Here is a 23,906-nt window from a genome sequence, read left to right on the forward strand (position 1 = left end):
TATGTGACCAATAAAATGTGATTTTTATTTGAAATTAACATCCTATTTATCAAAGGTGCTTTTGTCTGGGGTCAAAATGACTCCAAAGGATTTGAATTTGTTAAAAGTCCATATTGATACAGAAACACTAAACCATGATTTAGATTTATTAACAACCAGTTGATTGACAAAGTCATGAAAAATTGGAAGAATTGAATAAACCACATTTTGGCTATGATAAAAGATATGCCTCGGGTCAAAATGATCCATGTCAGAAGTATGGTTCAATGAAAATATGTAGTGGGTGTAAAGTTTGTTTTAAATTCTCACTCATTAAACACGAATCAATCAACACATGCTTCTCTTTGAACGACTTAATATAATATTAAACTTTTATGAAATAAATGAAAAATAAACGTTTGGTTCCTCAACTGCGTTGCCCAGTCCAGTCAGCAGATGGCGATGTGCGTCTTTTAGGTTCAGGCGATGCTGCCAGTGTGACGTATAATCTAGTGGACGGGACGCTCCTTCAACAACAACAGCTAGTCAGACACCTCCGTAGCTTTCTAGCAAACATAGCTACAACATTCACGCTCTTTACACTGGTTTGGTGTATATTAGTCGCTGTGTATTAAACACACTTATGTTGTATGTACGTGTTGGCCCATTTAATTCTATATTTACGTTGTTTGTCAGCTAGCTGGTTTGCTAAGTTATCTTAGAACTAGGCTAGTCGCTAATGCTAACTAGCTAACATCTCCGACCATGAGTTTACTAAGCTACTCTCCTCCTGCTAAAGAAGAGGAGGTCTGCTGGACGGAGGAAGAAACTCTTGTGAAAGAGGAGGAGGAAGAGAAGGATGTTACAATACAAAAACAAGTAGAGGGTGAAGCTGTTACAGTGAAAGAAGAAGAGAAAGACGTTTCAGTGAAAGAAGAGGAAGACTCGTTCAGAGTGAAAGAGGAGGAGGATGTTACAGTAAAAGAAGAGGAGGATGCTGTTTTTGGAGTGAAAGAGGAGGAGGAGGAGATCACTGTCACATCGAAAAAGGAGGAGGAAGAAGAAGAGGAGGAAACTGGACATCTGGGCCCGGTTTCCCAAACGCATCTTAAGGCGTCCAATGGTTCTAACGGTGAACTTAGCCATAAGATGGTTTTGAGAAACCGTTCCCTGATTAACACTAGTAAGTACTGTCTTAAAAACAGAGGCACAAACTCTGCAGTTGTTGAACTGATGTGTGGTGTTAAAGGGGAAATATGCAATAGCTACATCCATATTTAGACTTTATAATTATTAATTTATAGCCATTGATTCTTGAAGAATATAACACATGCCTCATGAGCTTAGTTCAACTGTTGTACCCCATCAGAACCCCAAATAAGCTTTTTTTACTCCAATGTTTAGAAATGTAAACCAACACTGTATAGCCTCAACATAGTTAAAACTATAATGTTGATATCATGGATGGTCAGTCCTTGCATCCATAGGTCAGTCTATGAATTTGAGATTAGTTACATTTCTCCAGCCCCATCATCATCTTATTACCAAGACAGTGATGGAATTACAACTTTGTTATTGTTTCAACTGCATATTGGTTGATTGATTGTTGTGTGGCTTGTTTAAAGGGGCAACCTAGGTTTTAAACAGAAACAAAATGGCTGCTCAGAGACTTGGTTTGGTAAACAGCTGAGGGATGGGGGAAGAAGTGTAACCACTCTCAAATTCATAGAGAAAGCTATTGTATCAACCTTAATCCAAAACCTAGCGACCTCTTCAAGAAGTTCAGACATCTTGACATAACAGTTATAAGGTGTTGGCTTGACAGTCGCTGGACCTGAGTCCAGCTTAGGGCTACCCCCTGAATTGACTACACTATAAATACAAGGACTGGCCATCCATCAGGTCAAAATGATAGTTTTAACCAGATTTCACAGCTATACAGTGCTTGTTTACAAACAGTGGCTTTATACAAGCTTATGTTTTGGTTTCTGGTGGGGTAATACAGTTTGAGGCATTTATAATTTATATTCTTCAAGAATCAATGGTTATATAGTAAATGGGTCTTTCTATAACTGCCAGTGAAGATTTCCTGTGGGGGTCAAATTGTTAACCAGGTAGGCTAGTTGAGAACAAGTTCTCATTTGCAACTGCAACTGCGACCTGGCCAAGATAAAGCGTAGCAATTCGACACATACAACAACACATGGAATAAACAAAACATACAGTCAATAATACAGTAGAACAAAAGAAAACAAAAGGTCTATATACAGTGAGTGGAAATGAGGTAAGTTAAGGCAATAAATAGACCATGGTGGTCAAATAATTACAATAAAGCAATTAAACACTGGAATGGTAGATGTGCAGAAGACGAATGTGCAAGTAGAGATACTGGGGTGCAAAGGAGCAAGATAAATAAATACAGTATGGGGATGAGGTAGGTAGATAGATGGGCTGTTTACAGATGGGCTATGTACAGGTGCAGTGATCTGTGAGCTGCTCTGACAGCTGGTGCTTAAAGCTAGTGAGGGAGATATGAGTCTCCAGCTTCAGAGATTTTTGCAGTTCGTTCCAGTCATTGGCAGCAGAGAACTGTAAGGAAAGACGACCAAAGGAGGTGTTGGCTTTGGGGGTGACCAGTGAGATATACCTGCTGGAGCGCATGCTACGAGTGGGTGGTGCTATGGTGACCAGTGAGTTGAGATAAGACGGGGCTTTACCTAGCAGAGACTTGTAGATAACCTGTAGCCAGTGGGTTTGGCGACGAGTATGAAACGAGGGCCAACCAACGAGAGCGTACAGGTCGCAATGGTGGGTGGTATATGGGACTTTGGTGACAAAACGGATGGCACTGTGATAGACTGCATCCAGTTTGTTGAGTAGAGATTTGGAGGCTATTTTATAGATGACATCACCGAAGTCGAGGATCGGTAGGATGGTCAGTTTTACGAGGGTATGAAGGATGCTTTGTTGAGATATAGGAAGCCGATTCTAGATTTAATTTTGGATTGAAGATGCTTAATGTGAGTCTGGAAGGAGAGTTTACAGTCTAACCAGACACCCAGGTATTTGTAGTTGTCCACGTATTCTAAGTCAGAGCCGTTCAAAGTAGTGATGCTGGACGGGCGAGCAGGTGCGGGCAGTGATCGATTGAATAGCATGCATTTAGTTTTACCTGCGTTTAAGAGCAGTTGGAGGCCACGGAAGGAGAGTTGTATGGCATTGAAGCTCGTTTGGAGGTTAGTTAACTTCTCTAGGGCCAGTGGGACGATTTCGTCCCACCTACGTAACAGCCAGTGGCGCGTTATTCAAATACCTTAGAAATGCTATTACTTCAATTTCTCAAACATATGACTATTTTACACCATTTTAAAGACAAGACTCTTGTTAATCTAACCACACTGTCCGATTTCAAAAAGGCTTTACAACGAAAGCAAAACATTAGATTATGTCAGCAGAGTACCCAGCCAGAAATAATCAGACACCCATTTTTCAAGCTAGCATATAATGTCACATAAACCCAAAAGACAGCTAAATGCAGCACTAACCTTTGATGATCTTCATCAGATGACAACCCTAGGACATTATGTTATACAATACATGCATGTTTTGTTCAATCAAGTTCATATTTATATCAAAAAACAGCTTTTTACATTAGCATGTGACGTTCAGAACTAGCATACCCCCCCGCAAACTTCCGGTGAATTTACTAAAAATGTACTAAATTACTCACGATAAACGTTCACAAAAAGCATAACAATTATTTTAAGAATTATAGATACAGAACTCCTCTATGCACTCGATATGTCCGATTTTAAAATAGCTTTTCGGTGAAAGCACATTTTGCAATATTCTAAGTAGATAGCCCGGCATCACAGGGCTAGCTATTTAGACACCCAGCAAGTTTAGCACTCACCAAACTCAGATTTACTATAAGAAAAATGTTATTACCTTTGCTGTTCTTCGTCAGAATGCACTCCCAGGACTTCTACTTCAATAACAAATGTTGGTTTGGTCCCAAATAATCCATAGTTATATCCAAATAGCGGCGTTTTGTTCGTGCGTTCAAGACACTATCTGAAAGGGTAAATAAGGGTTACGCGCCCGACGCGTTTTGTGACAAAAAAATTCTAAATATTCCATTACCGTACTTCGAAGCATGTCAACCGCTGTTTAAAATCAATTTTTATGCAATTTTTCTCGTAAAAAAGCGATAATATTCCGACAGGGAAAGCGTGTTTACGTTCAAAGAGAGAGAAAGTAAAAGCATGGGATCCCCTCGTGCACGAGCCTCAGTCTGATGGCCCTCTGATCGACTTCCATCCAAACGCGCTAAAGTTTTTCAGCCAGCGGCTGGAATTACATCATTCAGCTTTTTCCCGGGTTCTGAGAGCCTATGGGAGCCGTAGGAAGTGTCACGTTACAGCAAATATCCTAAATTTTCTTTAAACAGAGCCAAGAAGCCCAAGGAATGGTCAGAGAGGGTACTTCCTGTTTGGAATCTTCTCAGGTTTTTGCCTGCCATATGAGTTCTGTTATACTCACAGACACCATTCAAACAGTTTTAGAAACTGTAGGGTGTTTTCTATCCAAAGCCAATAATTATATGCATATTCTAGTTTCTGGGCAGTAGTAATAACCAGATTAAATCGGGTACGTTTTTTATCCGGCCGTGTAAATACTGCCCCCTAGCCCTAACAGGTTAACACAGTGTCCAAAGAGGGGCCAGAAGTATACAGAATGGTGTCATCTGCGTAGAGGTGGATCAGAGACTCACCAGCAGCAAGAGCGACATCATTGATGTATACAGAGAAGAGAGTCGGCCTGAGAATTGAACCCTGTGGCACCCCCATAGACTGCCAGAGGCCCGGACAACAGGCCCTCCGATTTGACACACTGAACTCTATCAGAGAAGTAGTAGGTAAACCAGGCGAGGCAATCATTTGAGAAACCAAGGCTGTCGAGTTTGCCAATAAGAATGTGGTGATTGACAGAGTCGAAAGCCTTGGCCAGGTCGATGAATACGGCTGCACAGTAATGTCTCTTATCGATGGCGGTTATGATGTCGTTGATGTAGTTAGTATGCCAAAAGTTCCCGGATGTCGTACTAAATTCGCCAAAATATGACGTATACACGCAGTACTTTAGGGCCCATAATGCAATTCTTCAGGAAATGGACGTAGCTTCACATCATTTTCAGATTTGAAGAAAATGGCGGAAAATATGCAGCCGAAGTCCAACGAGAGCCGATACAAATTCATTGCTTTAACTAATTATGACAAATGTTAAGAACATGTTAAGCAATGTAATAAAGACATTTCTTTTCAAGTAAGTTACCTTACACGATATTTTGGCTGACAATTTGCTTGCATGTTATTACAGCAGTATGTACCGGCATGTTAAAACCTCTCTGGGGTAGGTGGGACGCTACCGTCACACCTCGCCAACAGCCATTGAAATAGCAGGGCGCCAAATTCAAAACAACAAAAATCTCATAATTCAAATTTCTCACACATACAAGTATTATACACCATTGTAAAGGTACACTTCTCATTAATCCAACCACAGTGTCCGATTTCAAAAACACTTTACGGCGAAAGATTATGTTAGGACACCACCTAGACAAGAAAAACCACACAGCCATTTTCCAAGCAAGGAGAGGCGTCACAAAAACCAGAAATATAGCTAAAATTAATCACTAACCTTTGATGATCTTCATCAGATGGCACTCATAGGACTTCATGTTACACAATATATGTATGTTTTGCTCGATAAAGTTCATATTTATATCCAAAAACCCCATTTTACATTGGTATGTAATGTTCAGAAATGTTTTGCCTCCAAAACCCCCGATGAATGAGCACATCAATTTACAGAAATACTCATCATAAACGTTGATAAAATATACAACTGTTATGCATAGAATTAAAGATATACTTCTCCTTAATGCAACCGCTGTGTCAGATTTCAAAAAAGCTTTACGGCGAAAGCACACTTTGCAATAATCTGAGTACAGCGCTCAGACACCAAAACAAGCCATACAGATACCCGCCATGTTGTGGAGTCAACAGAAGTCAGAAATACCATTATAAATATTCACTTACCTTTGATGATTTTCATCGGAATGCACTCCCAGGAATCCCAGTTCCACAATACATGTACGTTTTGTTCGATAAAGTTCATGTTTATGTCCAAATACCTCCATTTTGTTCGCGCGTTAGGTTCACTATTCCAAATGCAGAAGGCGCGCGCACTAAAGTCCAGACGAAAAGTCAAAAAAGTTATATTACAGTTTGTAGAAACACGTCAAACGATGTGTAGAATCAATCTTTAGGATGTTTTTATCATAAATCTTCAAAAATATTCCAACCGGATAATTCCTTTGTCTTCATAAAGGAAAGAGAACTGAGCTTGTGCTCATGGCTGCGTGCGTAACTAAAATAATGGCTGACGGCCAGACACCTGACTCAATCAGCTCTTATTCTCTCCCCATTCACAGTAGAAGCCTGAAACAACATTCTAAAGACTGTTGACATCTAGTGGAAGCCTTAGGAAGTGCAATATGACCCCATAGACACTGTATATTGGATGTATATTGTGTGTTAGATAGGCAATCACTTGAAAAACTACAAACCTCAGATTTCCACACTTCCTGGTTGGATTTTTCTAAGGTTTTGCCTGACATATGAGTTCTGTTATACTCACAGACATTATTCAAACCGTTTTAGACACTTCAGTGTTTTCTATCCAAATCTACTAATTATATGCATATTCTAGCTTTTGGGCCTGAGTAGCAGGCAGTTTACTCTGGGCATGCTTTTCATCCGGACATGAAAATACTGCCCCCTACCCCGATGAAGTTAAGCATTTCCAATCCAAAATGAAATCTAGAATCAGCTTCATATTTCGCAACAAAGCCTCCTTCACTCACGCTGCCAAACATACCCTCGTTAAACTGACTTTCTTGCCGATCCTTGACTTCGGCGATGTCATTTTCAAAATAGCCTCCAACACTCTACTCAGCAAACTGGATGCAGTCTATCACAGTGCCATCCGTTTTGTCACCAAATCCCCATATACCACCCACCACTGCGACCTGTATGCTCTCGTTGGCTGGCCTTCTCTACATATTCGTCGCCAAACCCACTGGCTCCAGGTCATCTATAGGTCTTTGCTAGGCCACCTTCACTCAGCTCACAGGTCACCATAGCAACACCCACCCATAGCACGCACTCAAAGAGGTATATCTCACTGGTCATCACCAAAGCCAACACCTACTTTGGACACATTTCTTTCCAGTTCTCTGCTGCCAATGACTTGAACGAATTGCAAAAATCGCTGAAGTTGGAGACATATATCTTCCTCACTAACTTTAAGCATCAGCTATCTGAGCAGCTTACCGATCGCTGCAGCTGTACACAGTCCATCTGTAAATAGTCCATCCAACTGCCTACCTCATCCCCATGTTTTTATTTACTTTTTTGCTCTTTTGCACACCAGTATTTCTACTTGCACATCATCATCTGCACATCTATCACTCCAGTGTTCATTTGTTAAATTGTAATTACTTCGCTACTATGGCCTATTTATTGCCTTACCTCCGTACTCCATTTGCACACACTGTATATAGATATTTGCACACACTGTATATAGATTTTTCTATTGTGTTATTGACTGTACGTTTGTTTATTCCATGTGTAACTCTGTATTGTTTGTGTCGCACTGCTTTGCTTTATCTTGGCCAGGTCGCAGTTGTAAATGAGAACTTGTTCTCAACTGGCCTACCTGCTTAAATAAAGGTGAAAAACAAAATGTAATTAAAAATACATTTAAAAAATCATAACTTTATTGACAACACCCAAATGGATACGGTCATTAACTCGGTTCTTAATACTGTAGCAAACATTATATTAAGCAGGACATTCAAGCGAGCTTTACAATTATAATCCAAAGTAGCGTGAAATGCACTCATAAGCAACCTGGAAATGGAAGTTACTTCCCTGAGTTTTTCCCCGTTCACATTCAGAATACATTGTGAAAAACGAAAATCTTTGCTCACCATTTTTGCTCCAGGCAGATATACTACATCCATAACTATCGGTTTCCTCATTAGCAGATATACTACATCCATAACTAGTGGTTTCCTCATTAGCAGATACACTACATCCATAACTATCGGTTTCCTCATTAGCAGGGAGGAGTTTCTACAACCAAATTGCATGTGCATCGCCCTCGTGCCGCAATTTTAGCAAACACAGAAAGGGGCCTATATTGGAGACCAAAAGTCGTCTGGCACACTGCTTAGAGTTTCAACAACATGAATAACTTATTTCTAGCCTACAATCTTAGATGTTACTACTAATGTGAAAACAAGACAAAATATGACTGTTCTTGCTCATTTTAAGACAATTGTTAAATAATTTTAACATTCATTACAGACGTCAATTGTTGTATAACATCATGGCTACGCTGTTGGCATCACCTTTTACAGTGGATTTCTGCTGTTGTGGGCCTTTAAATCATCTGTCTGACTTTGTTGTTCACACAGGAGAGATACTTCACTATCTTGGATCCTCTGGGGAGCCTCAACAACCTCGTGATGCTGACGAGGCAGAGAAGAGTCTCTCCAGATCAGAACACCTCAATAAACACCTGCAGACATCCACAGGGAAGAGAACTCACTGCTGCTCTGACTGTGGGAAGAGATTCACCTCATCAGGCATTAAAATTCATCAGAGAATCCACACAGGAGAGACATCTTATAGCTGTGGTCAATGTGGGAAGAGTTTTGTTCAATCTGGCCAGCTGACATTACACCAGAGAACACACACAGGAGAGAAATCTTATATCTGTGATCAATGTGGGAAGAGTTTTAGTAAGTCTGGCTCTCTGACTTTACACCAGAGAACACACACAGGAGAGAAACCATATAGCTGTGGTCAATGTGGGAAAAGTTTTGCTGCACCTAGCACTCTCACTCGACACCAGAGAACGCACACAGGAGAGAAACCTTATAGCTGTGATCAGTGTGGGAAGCGTTTTGGTCGATCTGGAGATCTGACAGTGCACCAGAGAACACACACAGGAGAGAAACCTTATAGCTGTGATCAATGTGGGAAGAGTTTTAGTAAGTCTGGCTCTCTGACTTTACACCAGAGAACCCACACAGGAGAGAAATCTTATAGCTGTGGTCAATGTGGGAAGAGGTTTACTCAGTCAACCAGCCTGATATCACACCAGAGAACACACACAGGAGAGAAACCTTATAGCTGTGATCAATGTGGGAAGGGTTTTAGTATGTCTGGCTCTCTGACTTTACACCAGAGAACACACACAGGAGAGAAACCTTATAGCTGTGGTCAATGTGGGAAGAGTTTTGCTGCATCTAGCACGCTGACTCTACACCAGAGAATACACACAGGAGAGAAACCTTATAGCTGTGATCAGTGTGGGAAGAGTTATGGTCGATCTGGAGAGCTGACAGTGCACCAGAGAATACACACAGGAGAGAAACCTTATAGCTGTGATCAATGTGGGAAGAGTTTTAGTAAGTCTGGCTCTCTGACTTTACACCAGAGAACACACACAGGAGAGAAATCTTTTAGCTGTGATCAGTGTGGGAAGAGTTATGGTCGATCTGGAGAGCTGACAGTGCACCAGAGAATACACACAGGAGAGAAACCTTATAGCTGTGATCAATGTGGGAAGAGTTTTAGTAAGTCTGGCTCTCTGACTTTACACCAGAGAACACACACAGGAGAGAAACCTTTTAGCTGTGATCAGTGTGGGAAGAGTTTTGGTCGATCTGGAGAGCTGACAGTGCACCAGAGAATACACACAGGAGAGAAACCTTATAGCTGTGATCAATGTGGGAAGAGTTTTGGTCGATCTGGAGAGCTGACAGTGCACCAGAGAATACACACAGGAGAGAAACCTTTTAGCTGTAATCATTGTGGGAAGAGTTTTGGTCGATCTGGAGAGCTGACAGTACACAAGAGAACACACACAGCCTTATAGCTGTGACCAGAGATAATCTGATAAAAGACCTCTGATCAAATATCAGAAAATACATGAAGGAGTTGTTAAATGATATCAATATATTTTAATGATGTCACAATGTAGAATGTTTTAACATTGTAGTAGGAGTATTTTAATGATGTCACAATGTAGAACCCTAAACGTTTGTCCCCTGTTCTATTGATTTCAACATGATATGGATATTAGCCTCAGGGGGAAAATCCAGGCTCTGAAATGGAAGAGTTACTATTTATGTGATTTAACAAAAAGTGACTAACAAAAAAAGAGCTGTGTTACATTTACAGCATTGGTGACCCACTTGAATCAAAATGTAGCCAGCTGTTTTCTACCAGTTGTCCTCTAACCAGGGATGTACACATTATTCCCAGATTCCGTGTGGTTTTTGAGCTGTTAGTTTTAACAGGACGTGCAACCTCATCTCCCTCCTCTCGCACAATTGATTTCAACATGATATCGATGAGTGATGACAAATAAGTGTTATGTTCCTTTGTTTAGTGACCCCTACATTTAAATGCATCACTCCAAAATGTAGCTGACTGTCTTCTGCAGGTTGTCCTCTAACCAGTGAGGTAAAATATATCTCCATTTCCATGTGTTTTGTTGTGTTAGTTTCAGGAGCAGGTTCAACCTGATTTCCCCCCAAATGGATATAAGATTTGTGTTTTGTGTTTAGGCAGTGCGTTGCCATGGATCAGAATTTATTTTGACTGCACGTTTTTCCGTATTGGAGATGAGTTTTGTTTGGGCTCGTTCCAAGGGGACGAGAGTTCTAGAAGCTAGTGGGTTTTAGGAAGATGAGAGTTCTAGAATCTAGTGAGTTTTAGGAAGAGGAGAGTTCTAGAATCTAGTGAGTTTTAGGAAGATGAGTGTTCTAGAAGCTAGTGAGTTTTAGGAAGACGAGAGTTCTAGAAGCTAGTGAGATTTAGAAAGACGAGAGTTCTAGAAGCTAGTGAGTTTTAGGAAGACGAGAGTTCTAGAAGCTAGTGAGTTGTAGGAAGACGAGAGTTCTAGAAGCTAGTGGGATTTAGGATTCTATAGAAAGAAAAAGGAGAAACAAATAATCCTATTGTATATTATTATTTAGAAATACGTGTTTTTTTCTTGTTTTTAATTGTTGACAGCCAGTAGACACCATGTTTATATTGTAGAAGGTGAATCATTGTGGTTGATTATAATGTGAAATGGAAGTTGTTTTCTGTTGGTGGTGAGCAAACTTGTCCAAAAGAAATGTAGGATATATTTGTTGTCTTAAGGTGTTACAGGCTTTGGTTTTTACATTTATGTTTTGAGGTTGGACTTTAGCACGTCTAGCTCGTTAGCACGTCTAGCTCGTTAGCACGTCTAGCTCGTTAGCCCGTCTAGCTCGTTAGCACGTCTAGCACGTCTAGCCCGTCTAGCTCGTTAGCACGTCTAGCACGTCTAGCTCGTTGGGCGCACTGATTGGTGTCACCTCGTTAGTCAGTATGTGTTACACCTGTGCTGGCTTGTCCATCTCGTTAGTGGGAAGGTGTTTCACCTGAGCTGGTCCAGGTTCTATTTAAGAGTGTCTGGCCCAGTGCTCCAGTTGTCTTGATACATGTGGAGAGTCAACACCTTTAGTTGCTCCACCTTTTTGGTTTGCTTCCTGTTTTTAAGTTTGGTGTGGGTTTTTCTTTTGTTTGTCTCTTCTTGGGCAGATTTAGTGGGTCTCATGGTGGGTGTCTTTTAGGTCCCAGTTGTTGTTACTAGTCAACTTCCAGTGGACACTGAGAGAGCAAAACTGCAACTTTGTTATAATACTTTTATTGCATCAAATGGTTGTTTTATGCAACTGAATAGAGGGTTCTTAGAACTATTGTGTCTGTGTGTTCTACTGAGGATGGGCCTCTGGGAGAAAACACTGACAGGAGATTTACAATGTCTTTTGGGTGATAAAACCTAAAGAGACTGCATTCCAGAACATGAGTTAATGTTTCTGTTCTATATGGTACCAGGGAGAGATGACCTCAGGGCCAGACCCTGGTCTCTACATAAAGAGTACTGTTTTTACAGCAGATACTGTCTGCTGAGAATTATAAGTATCTTTCATACAAATCTTAACCTTGTGACCCGTTCTATACATCTGTTGTTGGTCATGTAGGTTGAAAGGGGTGTATCTTGGCTGTAAAAGACCTTTGTACTTTTGTATCGTGGCTCTCAACGAATCATCTGGGGGTGATTCATCTCTCAACGAATCATCTGGGGGTGATTCATCTCTCAACGAATCATCTGGGGGTGATTCATCTCTCAACGAATCATCTGGGGGTGATTCATCTCTCAACGAATCATCTGGGGGTGATTTGTCGACCAGCCATCATTTTCGTAGAACACTCAATTGATTCACTTTATATGTGTGTTGTATTGACCTGCTCCCGTATTAATAAGTGAATAAAGATTTAGTTTTAGAATAACGCTGACTTGTGTGATAAGTTTGTTTCCTCAATTGATATTAAAGAAATTAACCTCCACATTTGGCGATGGGGATGTGAATCTTGACCTGACTCCTGACGACCTGGGTCAATGACCTGACTCCTGACGACCTGGGTCAATGACCTGACTCCTGACGACCTGGGTAAATGACCTGGGTAAATGACCTGATGACCTGGGTAAATGACCTGGCTCCTGATGACCTGGGTAAATGACCTGGCTCCTGATGACCTGGGTAAATGACCTGACTCCTGACGACCTGGGTAAATGACCTGACTCCTGATGACCTGGGTAAATGACCTGACTCCTGATGACCTGGGTAAATGACCTGACTCCTGATGACCTGGGTAAATGACCTGACGACCTGGGTAAATGACCTGTCTCCTGATGACCTGGGTAAATGACCTGGCTCCTGATGACCTGGGTAAATGACCTGACTCCTGACGACCTGGGTAAATGACCTGACTCCTGATGACCTGGGTAAATGACCTGTCTCCTGACGACCTGGGTAAATGACCTGACTCCTGATGACCTGGGTAAATGACCTGACTCCTGATGACCTGGGTAAATGACCTGGCTCCTGACGACCTGGGTAAATGACCTGGCTCCTGACGACCTGGATAAATTACCTGACTCCTGACGACCTGGGTAAATGGTGCACGAGGGATCCCTCTAACTTGGGATCTCAGGGAGACTTCGGGAACGGAGCAGATGAACCCACCTTTGATCTGAGTGGATACCACAACTCAAACCTAATTTTTAAAAAAGAATGAGGTGAGCGAAACACGCAAAGTGGAGATTTTAGAAAATCCTCGTAGGCTCTGAGTGTGTATTCCTGTGTGGAGGTGTGAACTGGATGAAAACTAGAATCTGTGTTTACTAGTTAAGACCATTTATGATATAGTATAAGATAGTAAGGTGCACCTGTAATTGTTTTAAACCTGGACCCCATTTTAGAAGTATTGAGAGATGTAAATGTATGACTTACATTATCCTAGGAACTAACCATGAGATAGAAATGTGAAAATATTCCTGCAGGTTAAAATATTGTTGAAAAACAACTAATTGATTAGGTATGTTTGGGAATAGCATTGTGTGACTGTGATATGAGAGTTGTGTGACTGTGATAGAGTTGTGTGACTGGTATGAGAGTTGTGTGACTGTGATATGAGAGTTGTGACTGTGATATGAGAGTTGTGTGACTGTGATATGAGAGTTGTGTGACTGTGATATGAGAGTTGTGTGACTGTGATATGGGAGTTGTGTGACTGATATGAGAGTTGTGTGACTGTGATATGAGTCTTAATCTGACGTTTGGATAGTAACATAGAAATATGCTTAATCAGATGATTGAAATGTGGATAATAAGCGGGATGATATTTTAGAAAGCAGTGGAAGGTCTATAGTTCCTGGGAGGCTTGATTTTGCCGTGGTCTCTGGGAGGTTAGAGAACCGTTGAGGATCCCATGGTCATTGTTCGGGAAACAAAAGTTAATTTTTTGTTCTGCTGGGAGTATGTTTGGAGAGTCCTTGAAAAAGCAAATGGAATGGTTGTTGTGAGTACCTGAGAATTTCTTACGTTTTATATGGATTCTGTGAATATATGAAAATATGATGAATTGTATGCGTGTATAATGATTACTAGAGATTTGATGAAGTAATACTGGGAATATAATTAGATTCAATTTAAACAATCCATATGTAGACGAACGTAGGTTTTGAGTTGGTATCTTTAATGGATCATTTGATAAAGATGAGTTTTAAGCATTATTAAACTGTCTACAAAGTCTGGGCAGTTGTCTCAGAAACTGATGGGAGTGTGTCCACTTTAGGTTAAGTTACCCTAACGATGTAACTATAAAACGCTAATTGGATTTTCTCCATCCAGGTACTACATTTGAAATAAAACTGCCCTTAAGGCCTGTGTGGGGGGGGTTCTTCCCAGTATGAGAGGAGTTGCTAGATTTATTGAATAAACCTTTTTCCATAAAGTTAGAGTGAACCAAGGTGGCTGACTAGCTGTTGATGCTGAACAAGCGTCCTGTCCACTAGATTATACGTCACAGTGGCAGAATCACCTGAAAGACGCACATCGCCATCTGCTGACTGGAGTTGGTATCGCAGTTGAGAAAATACTTTCAGACAAAAAGCTCAAAAGCGACTGCCACTAAAAACCAACGACTCCCTTTGAAAACGGATGATGTGGCATCATAAACATTTATTATAGTGTAAAAATGTACTACAAGTGTAGACAAATAGAATAACTTTGGTCATACCTACTCAGCACGTGACGTCCAAGGATGTTGAATTATGGTCGATATCAGGTCTGTCTGTTGTGGCCGCTATTTCGCCCTAAAATAATCATCCCAATTTGGGCTGTGTATAACTATGTAAATGTCTCTCGGACAAGGTGACTTTTATCAATATACACTCTAAAAAGTAAAGGTTCCTGGAGTATCCTGTAGGGGTTCTTCAAATTGAAACTGTGGGGGAACCCCTAAAAGTTATTTGAAGAACCTTTTGTGGGAACCTCTAAGTTCTTTGAAGAACCCCTTATCATGGTTCCTCAAATAACCTTTTGGGGTTCATTTTTTAAACTCCCTGTCCACCCTCCCTCCATTATAAAAACATATTTTAATATTAATAATAGCAATATTGACAGTATTGATTTAAATAATTCATTGTTTATTTAGTGGCACCACAAATGTAAATTCATATTAACAAAACAATTTACCAAACAAAACACATTACAAAATTGCAACATTTCTGCAGGCATGTCAGACCATAATACATAATACATTTACTTTGTATAGTGCTTTTCATGACATTTTTTTTACATTTTACATTTTAGTTATTTAGCAGACGCTCTTATCCAGAGCGACTTACAGTAGTGAATGCATACATTTCATTTCATGCATTTTTGTTGTTGTTGTACTGGCCCCCCGTGGGAATCAAACCCACAACCCTGGCATTGCAAACACCATCCTCTACCAACTGAGCCACAGGGGAATACATGACATGACATTTAAAAAATACAACTAATGATGTACAATAAAAACAACATTAAAGATGAATCATAGGTAAACTAACAATATTGTAGACTTGATGCTAAATACAGATTTCTTCAGCTTTAGTGTGTATTGTCACGTCCTGACCAGTAAAAGGGGTTATTTGTTATTGTAGTTTGGTCAGGGCGTGGCAGGGGGTGTTTGTTTTGTGTGTTTTGGGTGATGTTCTATGTTATTCTATTTCTATGTTTAATCTAGGTTGTCTATGTTGGAACTATTTGGGGTTGGTCTCTAATTGGAGGCAGCTGAATCTTGTTGCCTCTGATTAGAGACCATATTTAAGTAGGGGGTTTTCTCATTGTGTTTTGTGGGTGATTATTTTCTGTTTAGTGTTTAGTGTACCTGACAGTACTGTTTGGCTGTCGTTTTTCTTGTTTTGTTTAAATGTTCGAATAAATATTTAAATATGAGCACTCAACCCGCTGCGCCTTGGTCTACTCCCTTCGACGGCCGTTACAGAACCACCCACCACAAGAAGACCAAGCAGCGTGGACTGGAGCACCGGGGAGAAGGATCGACATGGAAGGAGGAACGATGATTCTGGGAGGACAAATTAAGGGAGCTACAGGAGCCTGAGAGGCAGCCCCCCCCAAAAAATGGGGGGGGGGGGCACACAGGGAGTTGGGGTAAGTCAGGTTGGAGACCTGAGCCAACTCCTCGTGCTTATTATGGGGAGCGACGGATCAAGCAGGCACCCTGTTATGCTGAGTTACGCACTGTGTCGCCAGTGCGCAGCTATAGCCCGGTGCGGTCGATACGGGCTCCTCAGCATTGCCGTGCTAGAGTTGGCACTCAGCCAGGGAGAAGTGCGCCGGCACAGCACATCTGGCCACCAGTGCGTCTCCTAGGTCCAGCCTACCCTGCGCCTGCTCTACGCACGGCAGCCATCATTCCCCAGCACAGCCCAGTTCGCCCTGTGCCAGCGCTCTGCCCGTGCCGGGCTATAGTGACCATCCAGCCAGGACGGTGTGTGCCAGCCCTGAGCTCCAGATCTCCGGTACGCCTCCATAGCCCAGTACGTCCTGTTCCTGCTCCTCGCACTAGCCCTGAGGTGCGTGTTACTAGTCTGGCGCCTCCAAAGCCAGTCCCACGCATCAGGCCTCCAGTGCGCCTGCCCAGTCCAGTATGTCCTGTTCCTGCTCCTCGCACTAGCCCGGCGCCTCCAAAGCCAGTCCCACGCATCAGGCCTCCAGTGCGCCTGCTCAGTCCAGTACGTCCTGTTTCTGCTCCTCGCACTAGCCCGGCGCCTCCAAAGCCATTCCCACGCATCAGGCCTCCAGTGCGCATTCCCCGTCCAGAGCTTCCGGCGACAGTTCCCCGTCCAGAGCTTCCGGCGACAGTTCCCCGTCCAGAGCTTCCGGCGATAGTTCCCTGTTCGGAGCTTCCGGCAACAGTTCCCCGCCCGGAGCTTCCGGCGACAGTTTACAGTCCGGAGCCGGCAGAGACGGCCTACAGTCCGGAGCCGGCAGAGACGGCCTACAGTCCGGAGCCTGCAGAGACGGCCTACAGTCCGGAGCCGGCAGAGACGGCCTACAGTCCGGAGCCGGCAGAGACGGCCTACAGTCCGGAGCCTGCAGAGATGGCCTACAGTCCGGAGCCTGCAGAGACGGCCTACAGTCCGGAGCCGGCAGAGATGCTCCCCAGCCAGGTGTCTGCAGCGACGCTCCCCAGCCTAGAGTCTACGGAACGGGAGCTACGCCAAGAGCCACATCCGTGGGGGGAGGATTGGGATGGGGGGGTGTAGCACAGGAACCGTCGGTGGCCACCCTCCCTTTCCTCCCTTTAGGTTTGGGGTTGTTTTTGTGTTTTTTTTTAGTTTGAGGTGCATTTCGGGGTCTGCACCTTTGGGGGGGGGGGGGGGGGGGGTACTGTCACGTCCTGACCAGTAAAAGGGGTTATTTGTTATTGTAGTTTGGTCAGGGCGTGGCAGGGAGTGTTTGTTTTGTGTGTTTTGGGTGATGTTCTATGTTTGTATTGACTGCTATGTAGGTTAAATGTACACTTCAAATGCAGCTGTCCTACAACATATCTGTACCTTCTTGATCACCAATTGCATTGTGTCCATGTTCTGTCCTATAAGAGTTTCAAAGGAAGAGAAAATGTGTCAAAGAATAGTCTTACAAGCATTAAAACATATATATATTAAATAAATATTGAAAGATAAATATTGAAAGATAAATGTCATCAACATACAATGTAATGCAAAATAGAAGAACATATTGGAGAAAGCACTAGCCAATACAGTACTGCCATACAGTAACAGTACTGCCATACAGTAACAGTACTGCCATTCAGGCCTAATATCACATTTCAAGATATCTTTGTACACAAATTGTTCAATATTTTATCAGGCTGACTTGAAAGATTATACTCAACATTTTGCTGCGTGGCAATACTGTGTTTGGATTCTGAAGGGCATTCATACAAAAGAGGTAGTCTAGACACTGTATTAATACCATTATGCATTTGAATCCCATCTACAGCTACCATCTAAGATATTAATTTCCCTCCACAAGGGGGCGGACATGTAACGTTTCCAAAATGGGATAGTATTGTACATGTAACGTTTCCAAAATGGAATAGTATTGTACATGTAACGTTTCCAAAATGGGATAGTATTGTCCATGTAACGTTTCCAAAATGGGATAGTATTGTACATGTAACGTTTCCAAAATGGGATAGTATTGTACATGTAACGTTTCCAAAATGGGATAGTATTGTACATGCAATGTTTCCAAAATGGGATAGTATTGTACATGTAACGTTTCCAAAATGGGATAGTATTGTACATGTAACGTTTCCAAAATGGGATAGTATTGTACATGCAATGTTTCCAAAATGGGATAGTATTGTACATGTAACGTTTCCAAAATGGGATAGTATTGTACATGTAACGTTTCCAAAATGGGATAGTATTGTACATGTAACGTTTCCAAAATGGGATAGTATTGTCCATGTAACGTTATGCCCCCTTGTGAGTTAATAGTATTGCATGCTGTAGCAGGCTATATAAAGAGGAAGACCTCCATTGACGATTTAGTTCGTTGTAACATCTCGTCTGGACAGGTCACCGTCCGTTAGTTAGTTAGTTAGTTAGTTAGTTAGTTAGTTAGTTAGTTAGTTAGTTAACGAAGCTAACGTTAGCTAGTTCATTATCACAAAAGTGAAAACTGCTCTAGATTGGAAACTTACGTTAATGAGTGTAAAGCCATGTTGGCTTTATGGAAACGATATACAATATATGGGAAAGAATATAGTTGAGGAAATAATCCAAACCTAGTTGTGCCTAGTTAGGACATAACGTTAGCTAGCTAGCTAACGGTACTGTACTGTAGCTCATACAACGCCGACGGTCAAACCCGGCTTTCTAATATTTACGTTCATTAACTATAGTAACGTTATGGAAGATATTCACAGAAAACCATCATTGTCTTCGTTATTCATTATTAGTATGTTATATTATTATAATAAATTATTTCGAGACATATTCAGAGCCAAACATCAACACAACTTTACCTTTTTAACTGTTGTCGCATCCAAACTTGTCACCATCGTTTTCAGTTGTAATTGCGAAGTTCCCGGAAGAAGTCCAGCAACAACGGAGGTTCCTCGATGAACCCACCTTCTAACAAGTTCTTTGAAGACACCTACCACACCCACCACCACCACAACTACAAAACCAACCATCACCAAACCTACCTACCACAACTACCACCCCTATCTACCACAACTACCACCCCTATCTACCACAACTACCACCCCTATCTACCACAACTACCACCCCTATCTACCACAACTACCACACCTACCTACCACAACTACCACACCTATCTACCACAACTACCACACCTACCACCACCACAACTACAAAACCAACCATCACCAAACCTACCTACAACAACTACCACACCTACATACCACAACTACCACCCCTACCTACCACAACTACCACACCTATCTACCACAACTACCACACCTACCACCACCACAACTACAAAACCAACCAACCATCACCAAACCTACCTACAACAACTACCACACCTACATACCACAACTACCACCCCTATCTACCACAACTACCACACCTACCTACCACAACTGTCACACCTACATCACACCTAACATAACCACACCTACCATCACTATACCTACAAATACACCTACCATCTCACCTACCATCACCATACCTACCATCCACACACCTACCATCACCACACTTATCACACCTACAATCACCACACCTATCCCACCTACCATCACCACAAATACAATACCATAATTACTTCACCACATCTACCATCAGACCTACCATAACCACAACTACCGTGTTTTTCATGGTGATTAATTTTTACATATAGCCTGCAGTAACGTCAAGTAATGAAATGCTATTGTGTTATTTGAAATCGTAAACAAAACCAAATGATTATTTTTGCGATAGCATATATGAAATGTTTTACACTGTTAGAATGTTGCAGTCAAAATGACTGCTCATCAGCTTGATGGGGGGGTCTTGAGGCCCAGCGGTTCCAGTGTTAACAGAGATCCTGAATCTGAATCAGGAAGCTTGACTCTGAATCATGTGCAGTGTGACCACTGAGACTGAAGCCAACTCAATATGACTCCTGAGATCGACAGTTAATCAATTATAGTGTCTGTGAAAACAAACAAAATCAATCAGTCAGTCAGTCAGTCTGGTGAGAGAGAGAGAGAGAGAGAGAGAGAGAGAGACAGAGACAGAGAGAGAGAGAGAGAGAGAGAGAGAGAGAGAGAGAGAGAGAGAGAGAGAGAGAGAGAGAGAGAGAGAGAGAGAGAGACAGAGAGAGAGAGAGAGAGAGAGAGAGAGAGAGAGAGACTCTTGGTTTGACCACAAGAGAAGAGAAAGAAAACCTTTATGAGCTGAACAGTATGCCAGTGGAATGGAGGACAGTACCAGGTGACCCAATTGTGGTTTGTGACTATTATGATTTCCATTGTAGCCAATTCAGTTGCAGTAATTCTATTACAGATTTTTTGGGTAATTCCGTTACCAATTTGGAATTACGAATTTGAACCACTTAACAAAGTTGATCTCAGAAAAATCACTATAAGTCATTTTTATCTCTACCATTTCTTTCATTATAATCCCTCCTCACTGAGGGAGAGAAATGTGAAAATACCTGAAAGTTATGTGGGTTTTTGGTAACGGAATTAAAAGGCACAAGGGAATTTTTCTGAAACTTAAAGAAGGTTAACTCTTTCTCTAAAACCAAATGTAAGTGTTGATATTAGTAGTCAGGGGTCTTTACGTCAACATGATTCTGTTTTTATGTAGTTTTGATATTGGACCTTTTAAGACTTTTTCTGGGAGATGTTTTCTAATATCCCTTTTCCCATGTTTACCCAGAAATCAAAGCCTTCACTGGTTGAAAAATGAATCTAGAGTTACATTTACCAAAAATATAGACTCTTAGATTTCATTTGACACCAAATTACACATGCTCTTATGAACATCACGTTGGTGCTCCTGGGTCCTTTTACATGGAAATGCCCTACTGTAACTCTAGAGATACAATCTATCCCCAACTAGTAATAAAGTGGTCGGGCTGGTTTGCCACTGGCCTCTCCAGCTTCAGGCTGAATCACACCCATGATGAGAGGAGGTTTACTGGACACACAGGGAGAAACTACAGTCTGAATCACACCCATGATGAGAGGAGGTTTACTGGAGCCAGAAATAATCAGACACCCATTTTTCAAGCTAGCATATAATGTCACATAAACCCAAACCACAGCTAAATGCAGCACTAACCTTTGATGATCTTCATCAGATGACAACCCTAGGACATTATGTTATACAATACATGCATGTTTTGTTCAATCAAGTTCATATTTATATCAAAAAACAGCTTTTTACATTAGCATGTGACGTTCAGAACTAGCATACCCCCCGCAAACTTCCGGTGAATTTACTAAATTACTCACGATAAAAGTTCACAAAAAACATAATTATTTTAAGAATTATAGATACAGAACTCCTCTATGCACTCGCTATGTCCGATTTTAAAATAGCTTTTCGGTGAAAGCACATTTTGCAATATTCTAAGTAGATAGCCCGGCATCACAGGGCTAGCTATTTAGACACCCACCAAGTTTAGCCCTCACCAAAGTCAGATTTACTATAAGAAAAATTTTATTACCTTTGCTGTTCTTCGTCAGAATGCACTCCCAGGACTTCTACTTCAATAACAAATGTTGGTTTGGTTCAAAATCATCCATAGTTATGTTCAAATATCCTCTGTTTTGTTTGTGCGTTCAAGACACTATCCGAATGGTAAAGAAGGGTGACGCGCACGACGCATTTCGTGACAAAAAATGTCTAAATATTCCATTACCGTACTTCGAAGCATGTCAACCGCTGTTTAAAATCAATTTTTATGCCATTTTTCTCGTAAAAAAGCGATAATATTCCGACCGGGAAAGCGTGTTTAGGTTCAAAGAGAGAGAAAATAAAAACATGGGGTCGACTCGTGCACGCGCCTCAGTCCCATTGTCCTCTGATAGAGCACTTACCAAAGGCGCTAATGTGTTTCAGCCAGCGGCTGGAATTACATCATTCAGCTTTTTCCCGGGTTCTGAGAGCCTATGGGAGCCGTAGGAAGTGTCACGTTACAGCAAAGATCCTCAGTTTTCAATAAACAGAGTCAAGAAGCTCAAGGAATGGTCAGAGTGGGCACTTCCTGTACAGAATCTTCTCAGGTTTTTGCCTGCCATATGAGTTCTGTTATACTCACAGACACCATTCAAACAGTTTTAGAAACTTTAGGGTGTTTTCTATCCAAAGCCAATAATTATATGCATATTCTAGTTTCTGGGCAGTAGTAATAACCAGATTAAATCGGGTCCGTTTTTTATCCGGCCATGTAAATACTGCCCCCTAGCCCTAACAGGTTAAGGGATATTTTCTACAGGAAGTCTATTCCCTCTGCGATATTTTGTTGGGCTTCATCGTTTGATGTAAACTGGCGCCGTGCTTGGCTCACTCCACACAAATTTATGGTGACCAATAAAGTGAAGGATATCTCCTTTAAGATAATCCATAGATTCTATCCGTGTAATAGTTTGATTTCTAAATACATACTTGATGTTACCAGTGAATGCAGTTTTTGTGAACTAGAAACTGAATCTATTGAACACTTATTCTGTAATTGTTTATATAGTGAAGTGTTCTGGACTGATGTAAAACTATATCTTGGCCTCAAATTGCATACAACCATTGATATTGCTAAGTTTGACATATTATTTTACTACACTGATTCCACAATTGAACATGAGTATGTCATAAATCTCTTTATTTTATTAGGAAAATCTTTCATACACAAATCAAAATTTATGAAGAAAAAGCCCCTTTTCTTAATTTTTTTATCTGATGTGGAAAACTATTTAGAGTCCTTAAAACGTATACAAAACAATATGGCAAAAAAATGTATTCGCTATATGTCTGTATTTGATTTGATATAATGTGGAATAGTTTTTTTTTCTTCTCATTTCTTTGGAATCCCTCTGGCTGTTATGTTTATGTTTTGCATGTTACTGTTAATAAAAAAATAAAATAAAAAGTAACCTTCAAAGCAGTGTACCGATGCCTGTATCACTTCATTACATCAAACAACCACTTGATTGGTTTGGTATTGGGCTTGTTCAACACTGCAGGCAACTGCCGACTGACTGATCTACAAGTCACCTTACATCTTAAATAACTACTCATTATTACTTATAAATCAGTCAGGCAGTCACCATTTACCCACAATGCAGCATGGATTTGATGCTCTCGAACACGGCCAGTGGTTTAGCAGATGACATAAAGGCTACGCTGTGCACGCTCTAGGGCGTGTGGGACGTCATCTATAATAATGTGACCGTTCTAAATGCTGTGTTGCTCAAACCTGTTGAACCTACATTACCGTTCAAAAGTTTGAGGTCAATTAGAAATGTCCTTGTTTTCCATGAAAACATACATGAAATGAGTTGCAAAATGAAAAGGAAATATAGTCAAGATGTTGACAAGGTTAGAAATAATGATTTATAATTGGAATAATAATTGTGTCCTTCAAACTTTGTGTCCTCCATTTCCTTCTTCAAGATCCCTTTTACCCTGTATAAATCTTCCACTTTACCACCACCAAAGCACCCCAGAACATCACATTGCCTCCACCATGATGACAGAAGGCGTCAAGCACTCCTCCAGCATCTTTTCATTTTTTCTGCATCTCACGAATGTTCTTGTTTGTGATCCGAACACCTCAAACTTAGATTCGTCTGTCCATAACACTTTTTTCCAATCTTCCACTGCCCAATGTCTGTGTTATTTTGCCCATCTTAATCTTTTCTTTTTTTAAACGG

The 23,906-nt window shown here is 41.3% G+C and overlaps 1 protein-coding gene and 1 pseudogene across 1 annotated transcript; one reads left to right on the forward strand and one right to left on the reverse strand.

Moving 5' to 3' along the window:
• LOC145876063 (uncharacterized) overlaps nucleotides 1-23,906 on the reverse strand; it is a 150,587-nt pseudogene that overhangs the window by 8,134 nt on the left and 118,547 nt on the right.
• On the forward strand, nucleotides 5,100-11,133 carry LOC145876024 (uncharacterized). Its single transcript, XM_082971797.1, has 2 exons — nucleotides 5,100-5,115; nucleotides 8,525-11,133. The coding sequence occupies exons 1-2, from the start codon at nucleotides 5,100-5,102 to the stop codon at nucleotides 9,991-9,993; spliced, it is 1,485 nt and encodes a 494-aa protein (XP_082827923.1). The 3' UTR covers nucleotides 9,994-11,133.

This window comes from Salmo salar, unplaced genomic scaffold (assembly GCF_965601325.2).
Source record: "Salmo salar unplaced genomic scaffold, fSalSal1 ptg000432l, whole genome shotgun sequence".
NCBI lineage: Eukaryota > Metazoa > Chordata > Actinopteri > Salmoniformes > Salmonidae > Salmo > Salmo salar.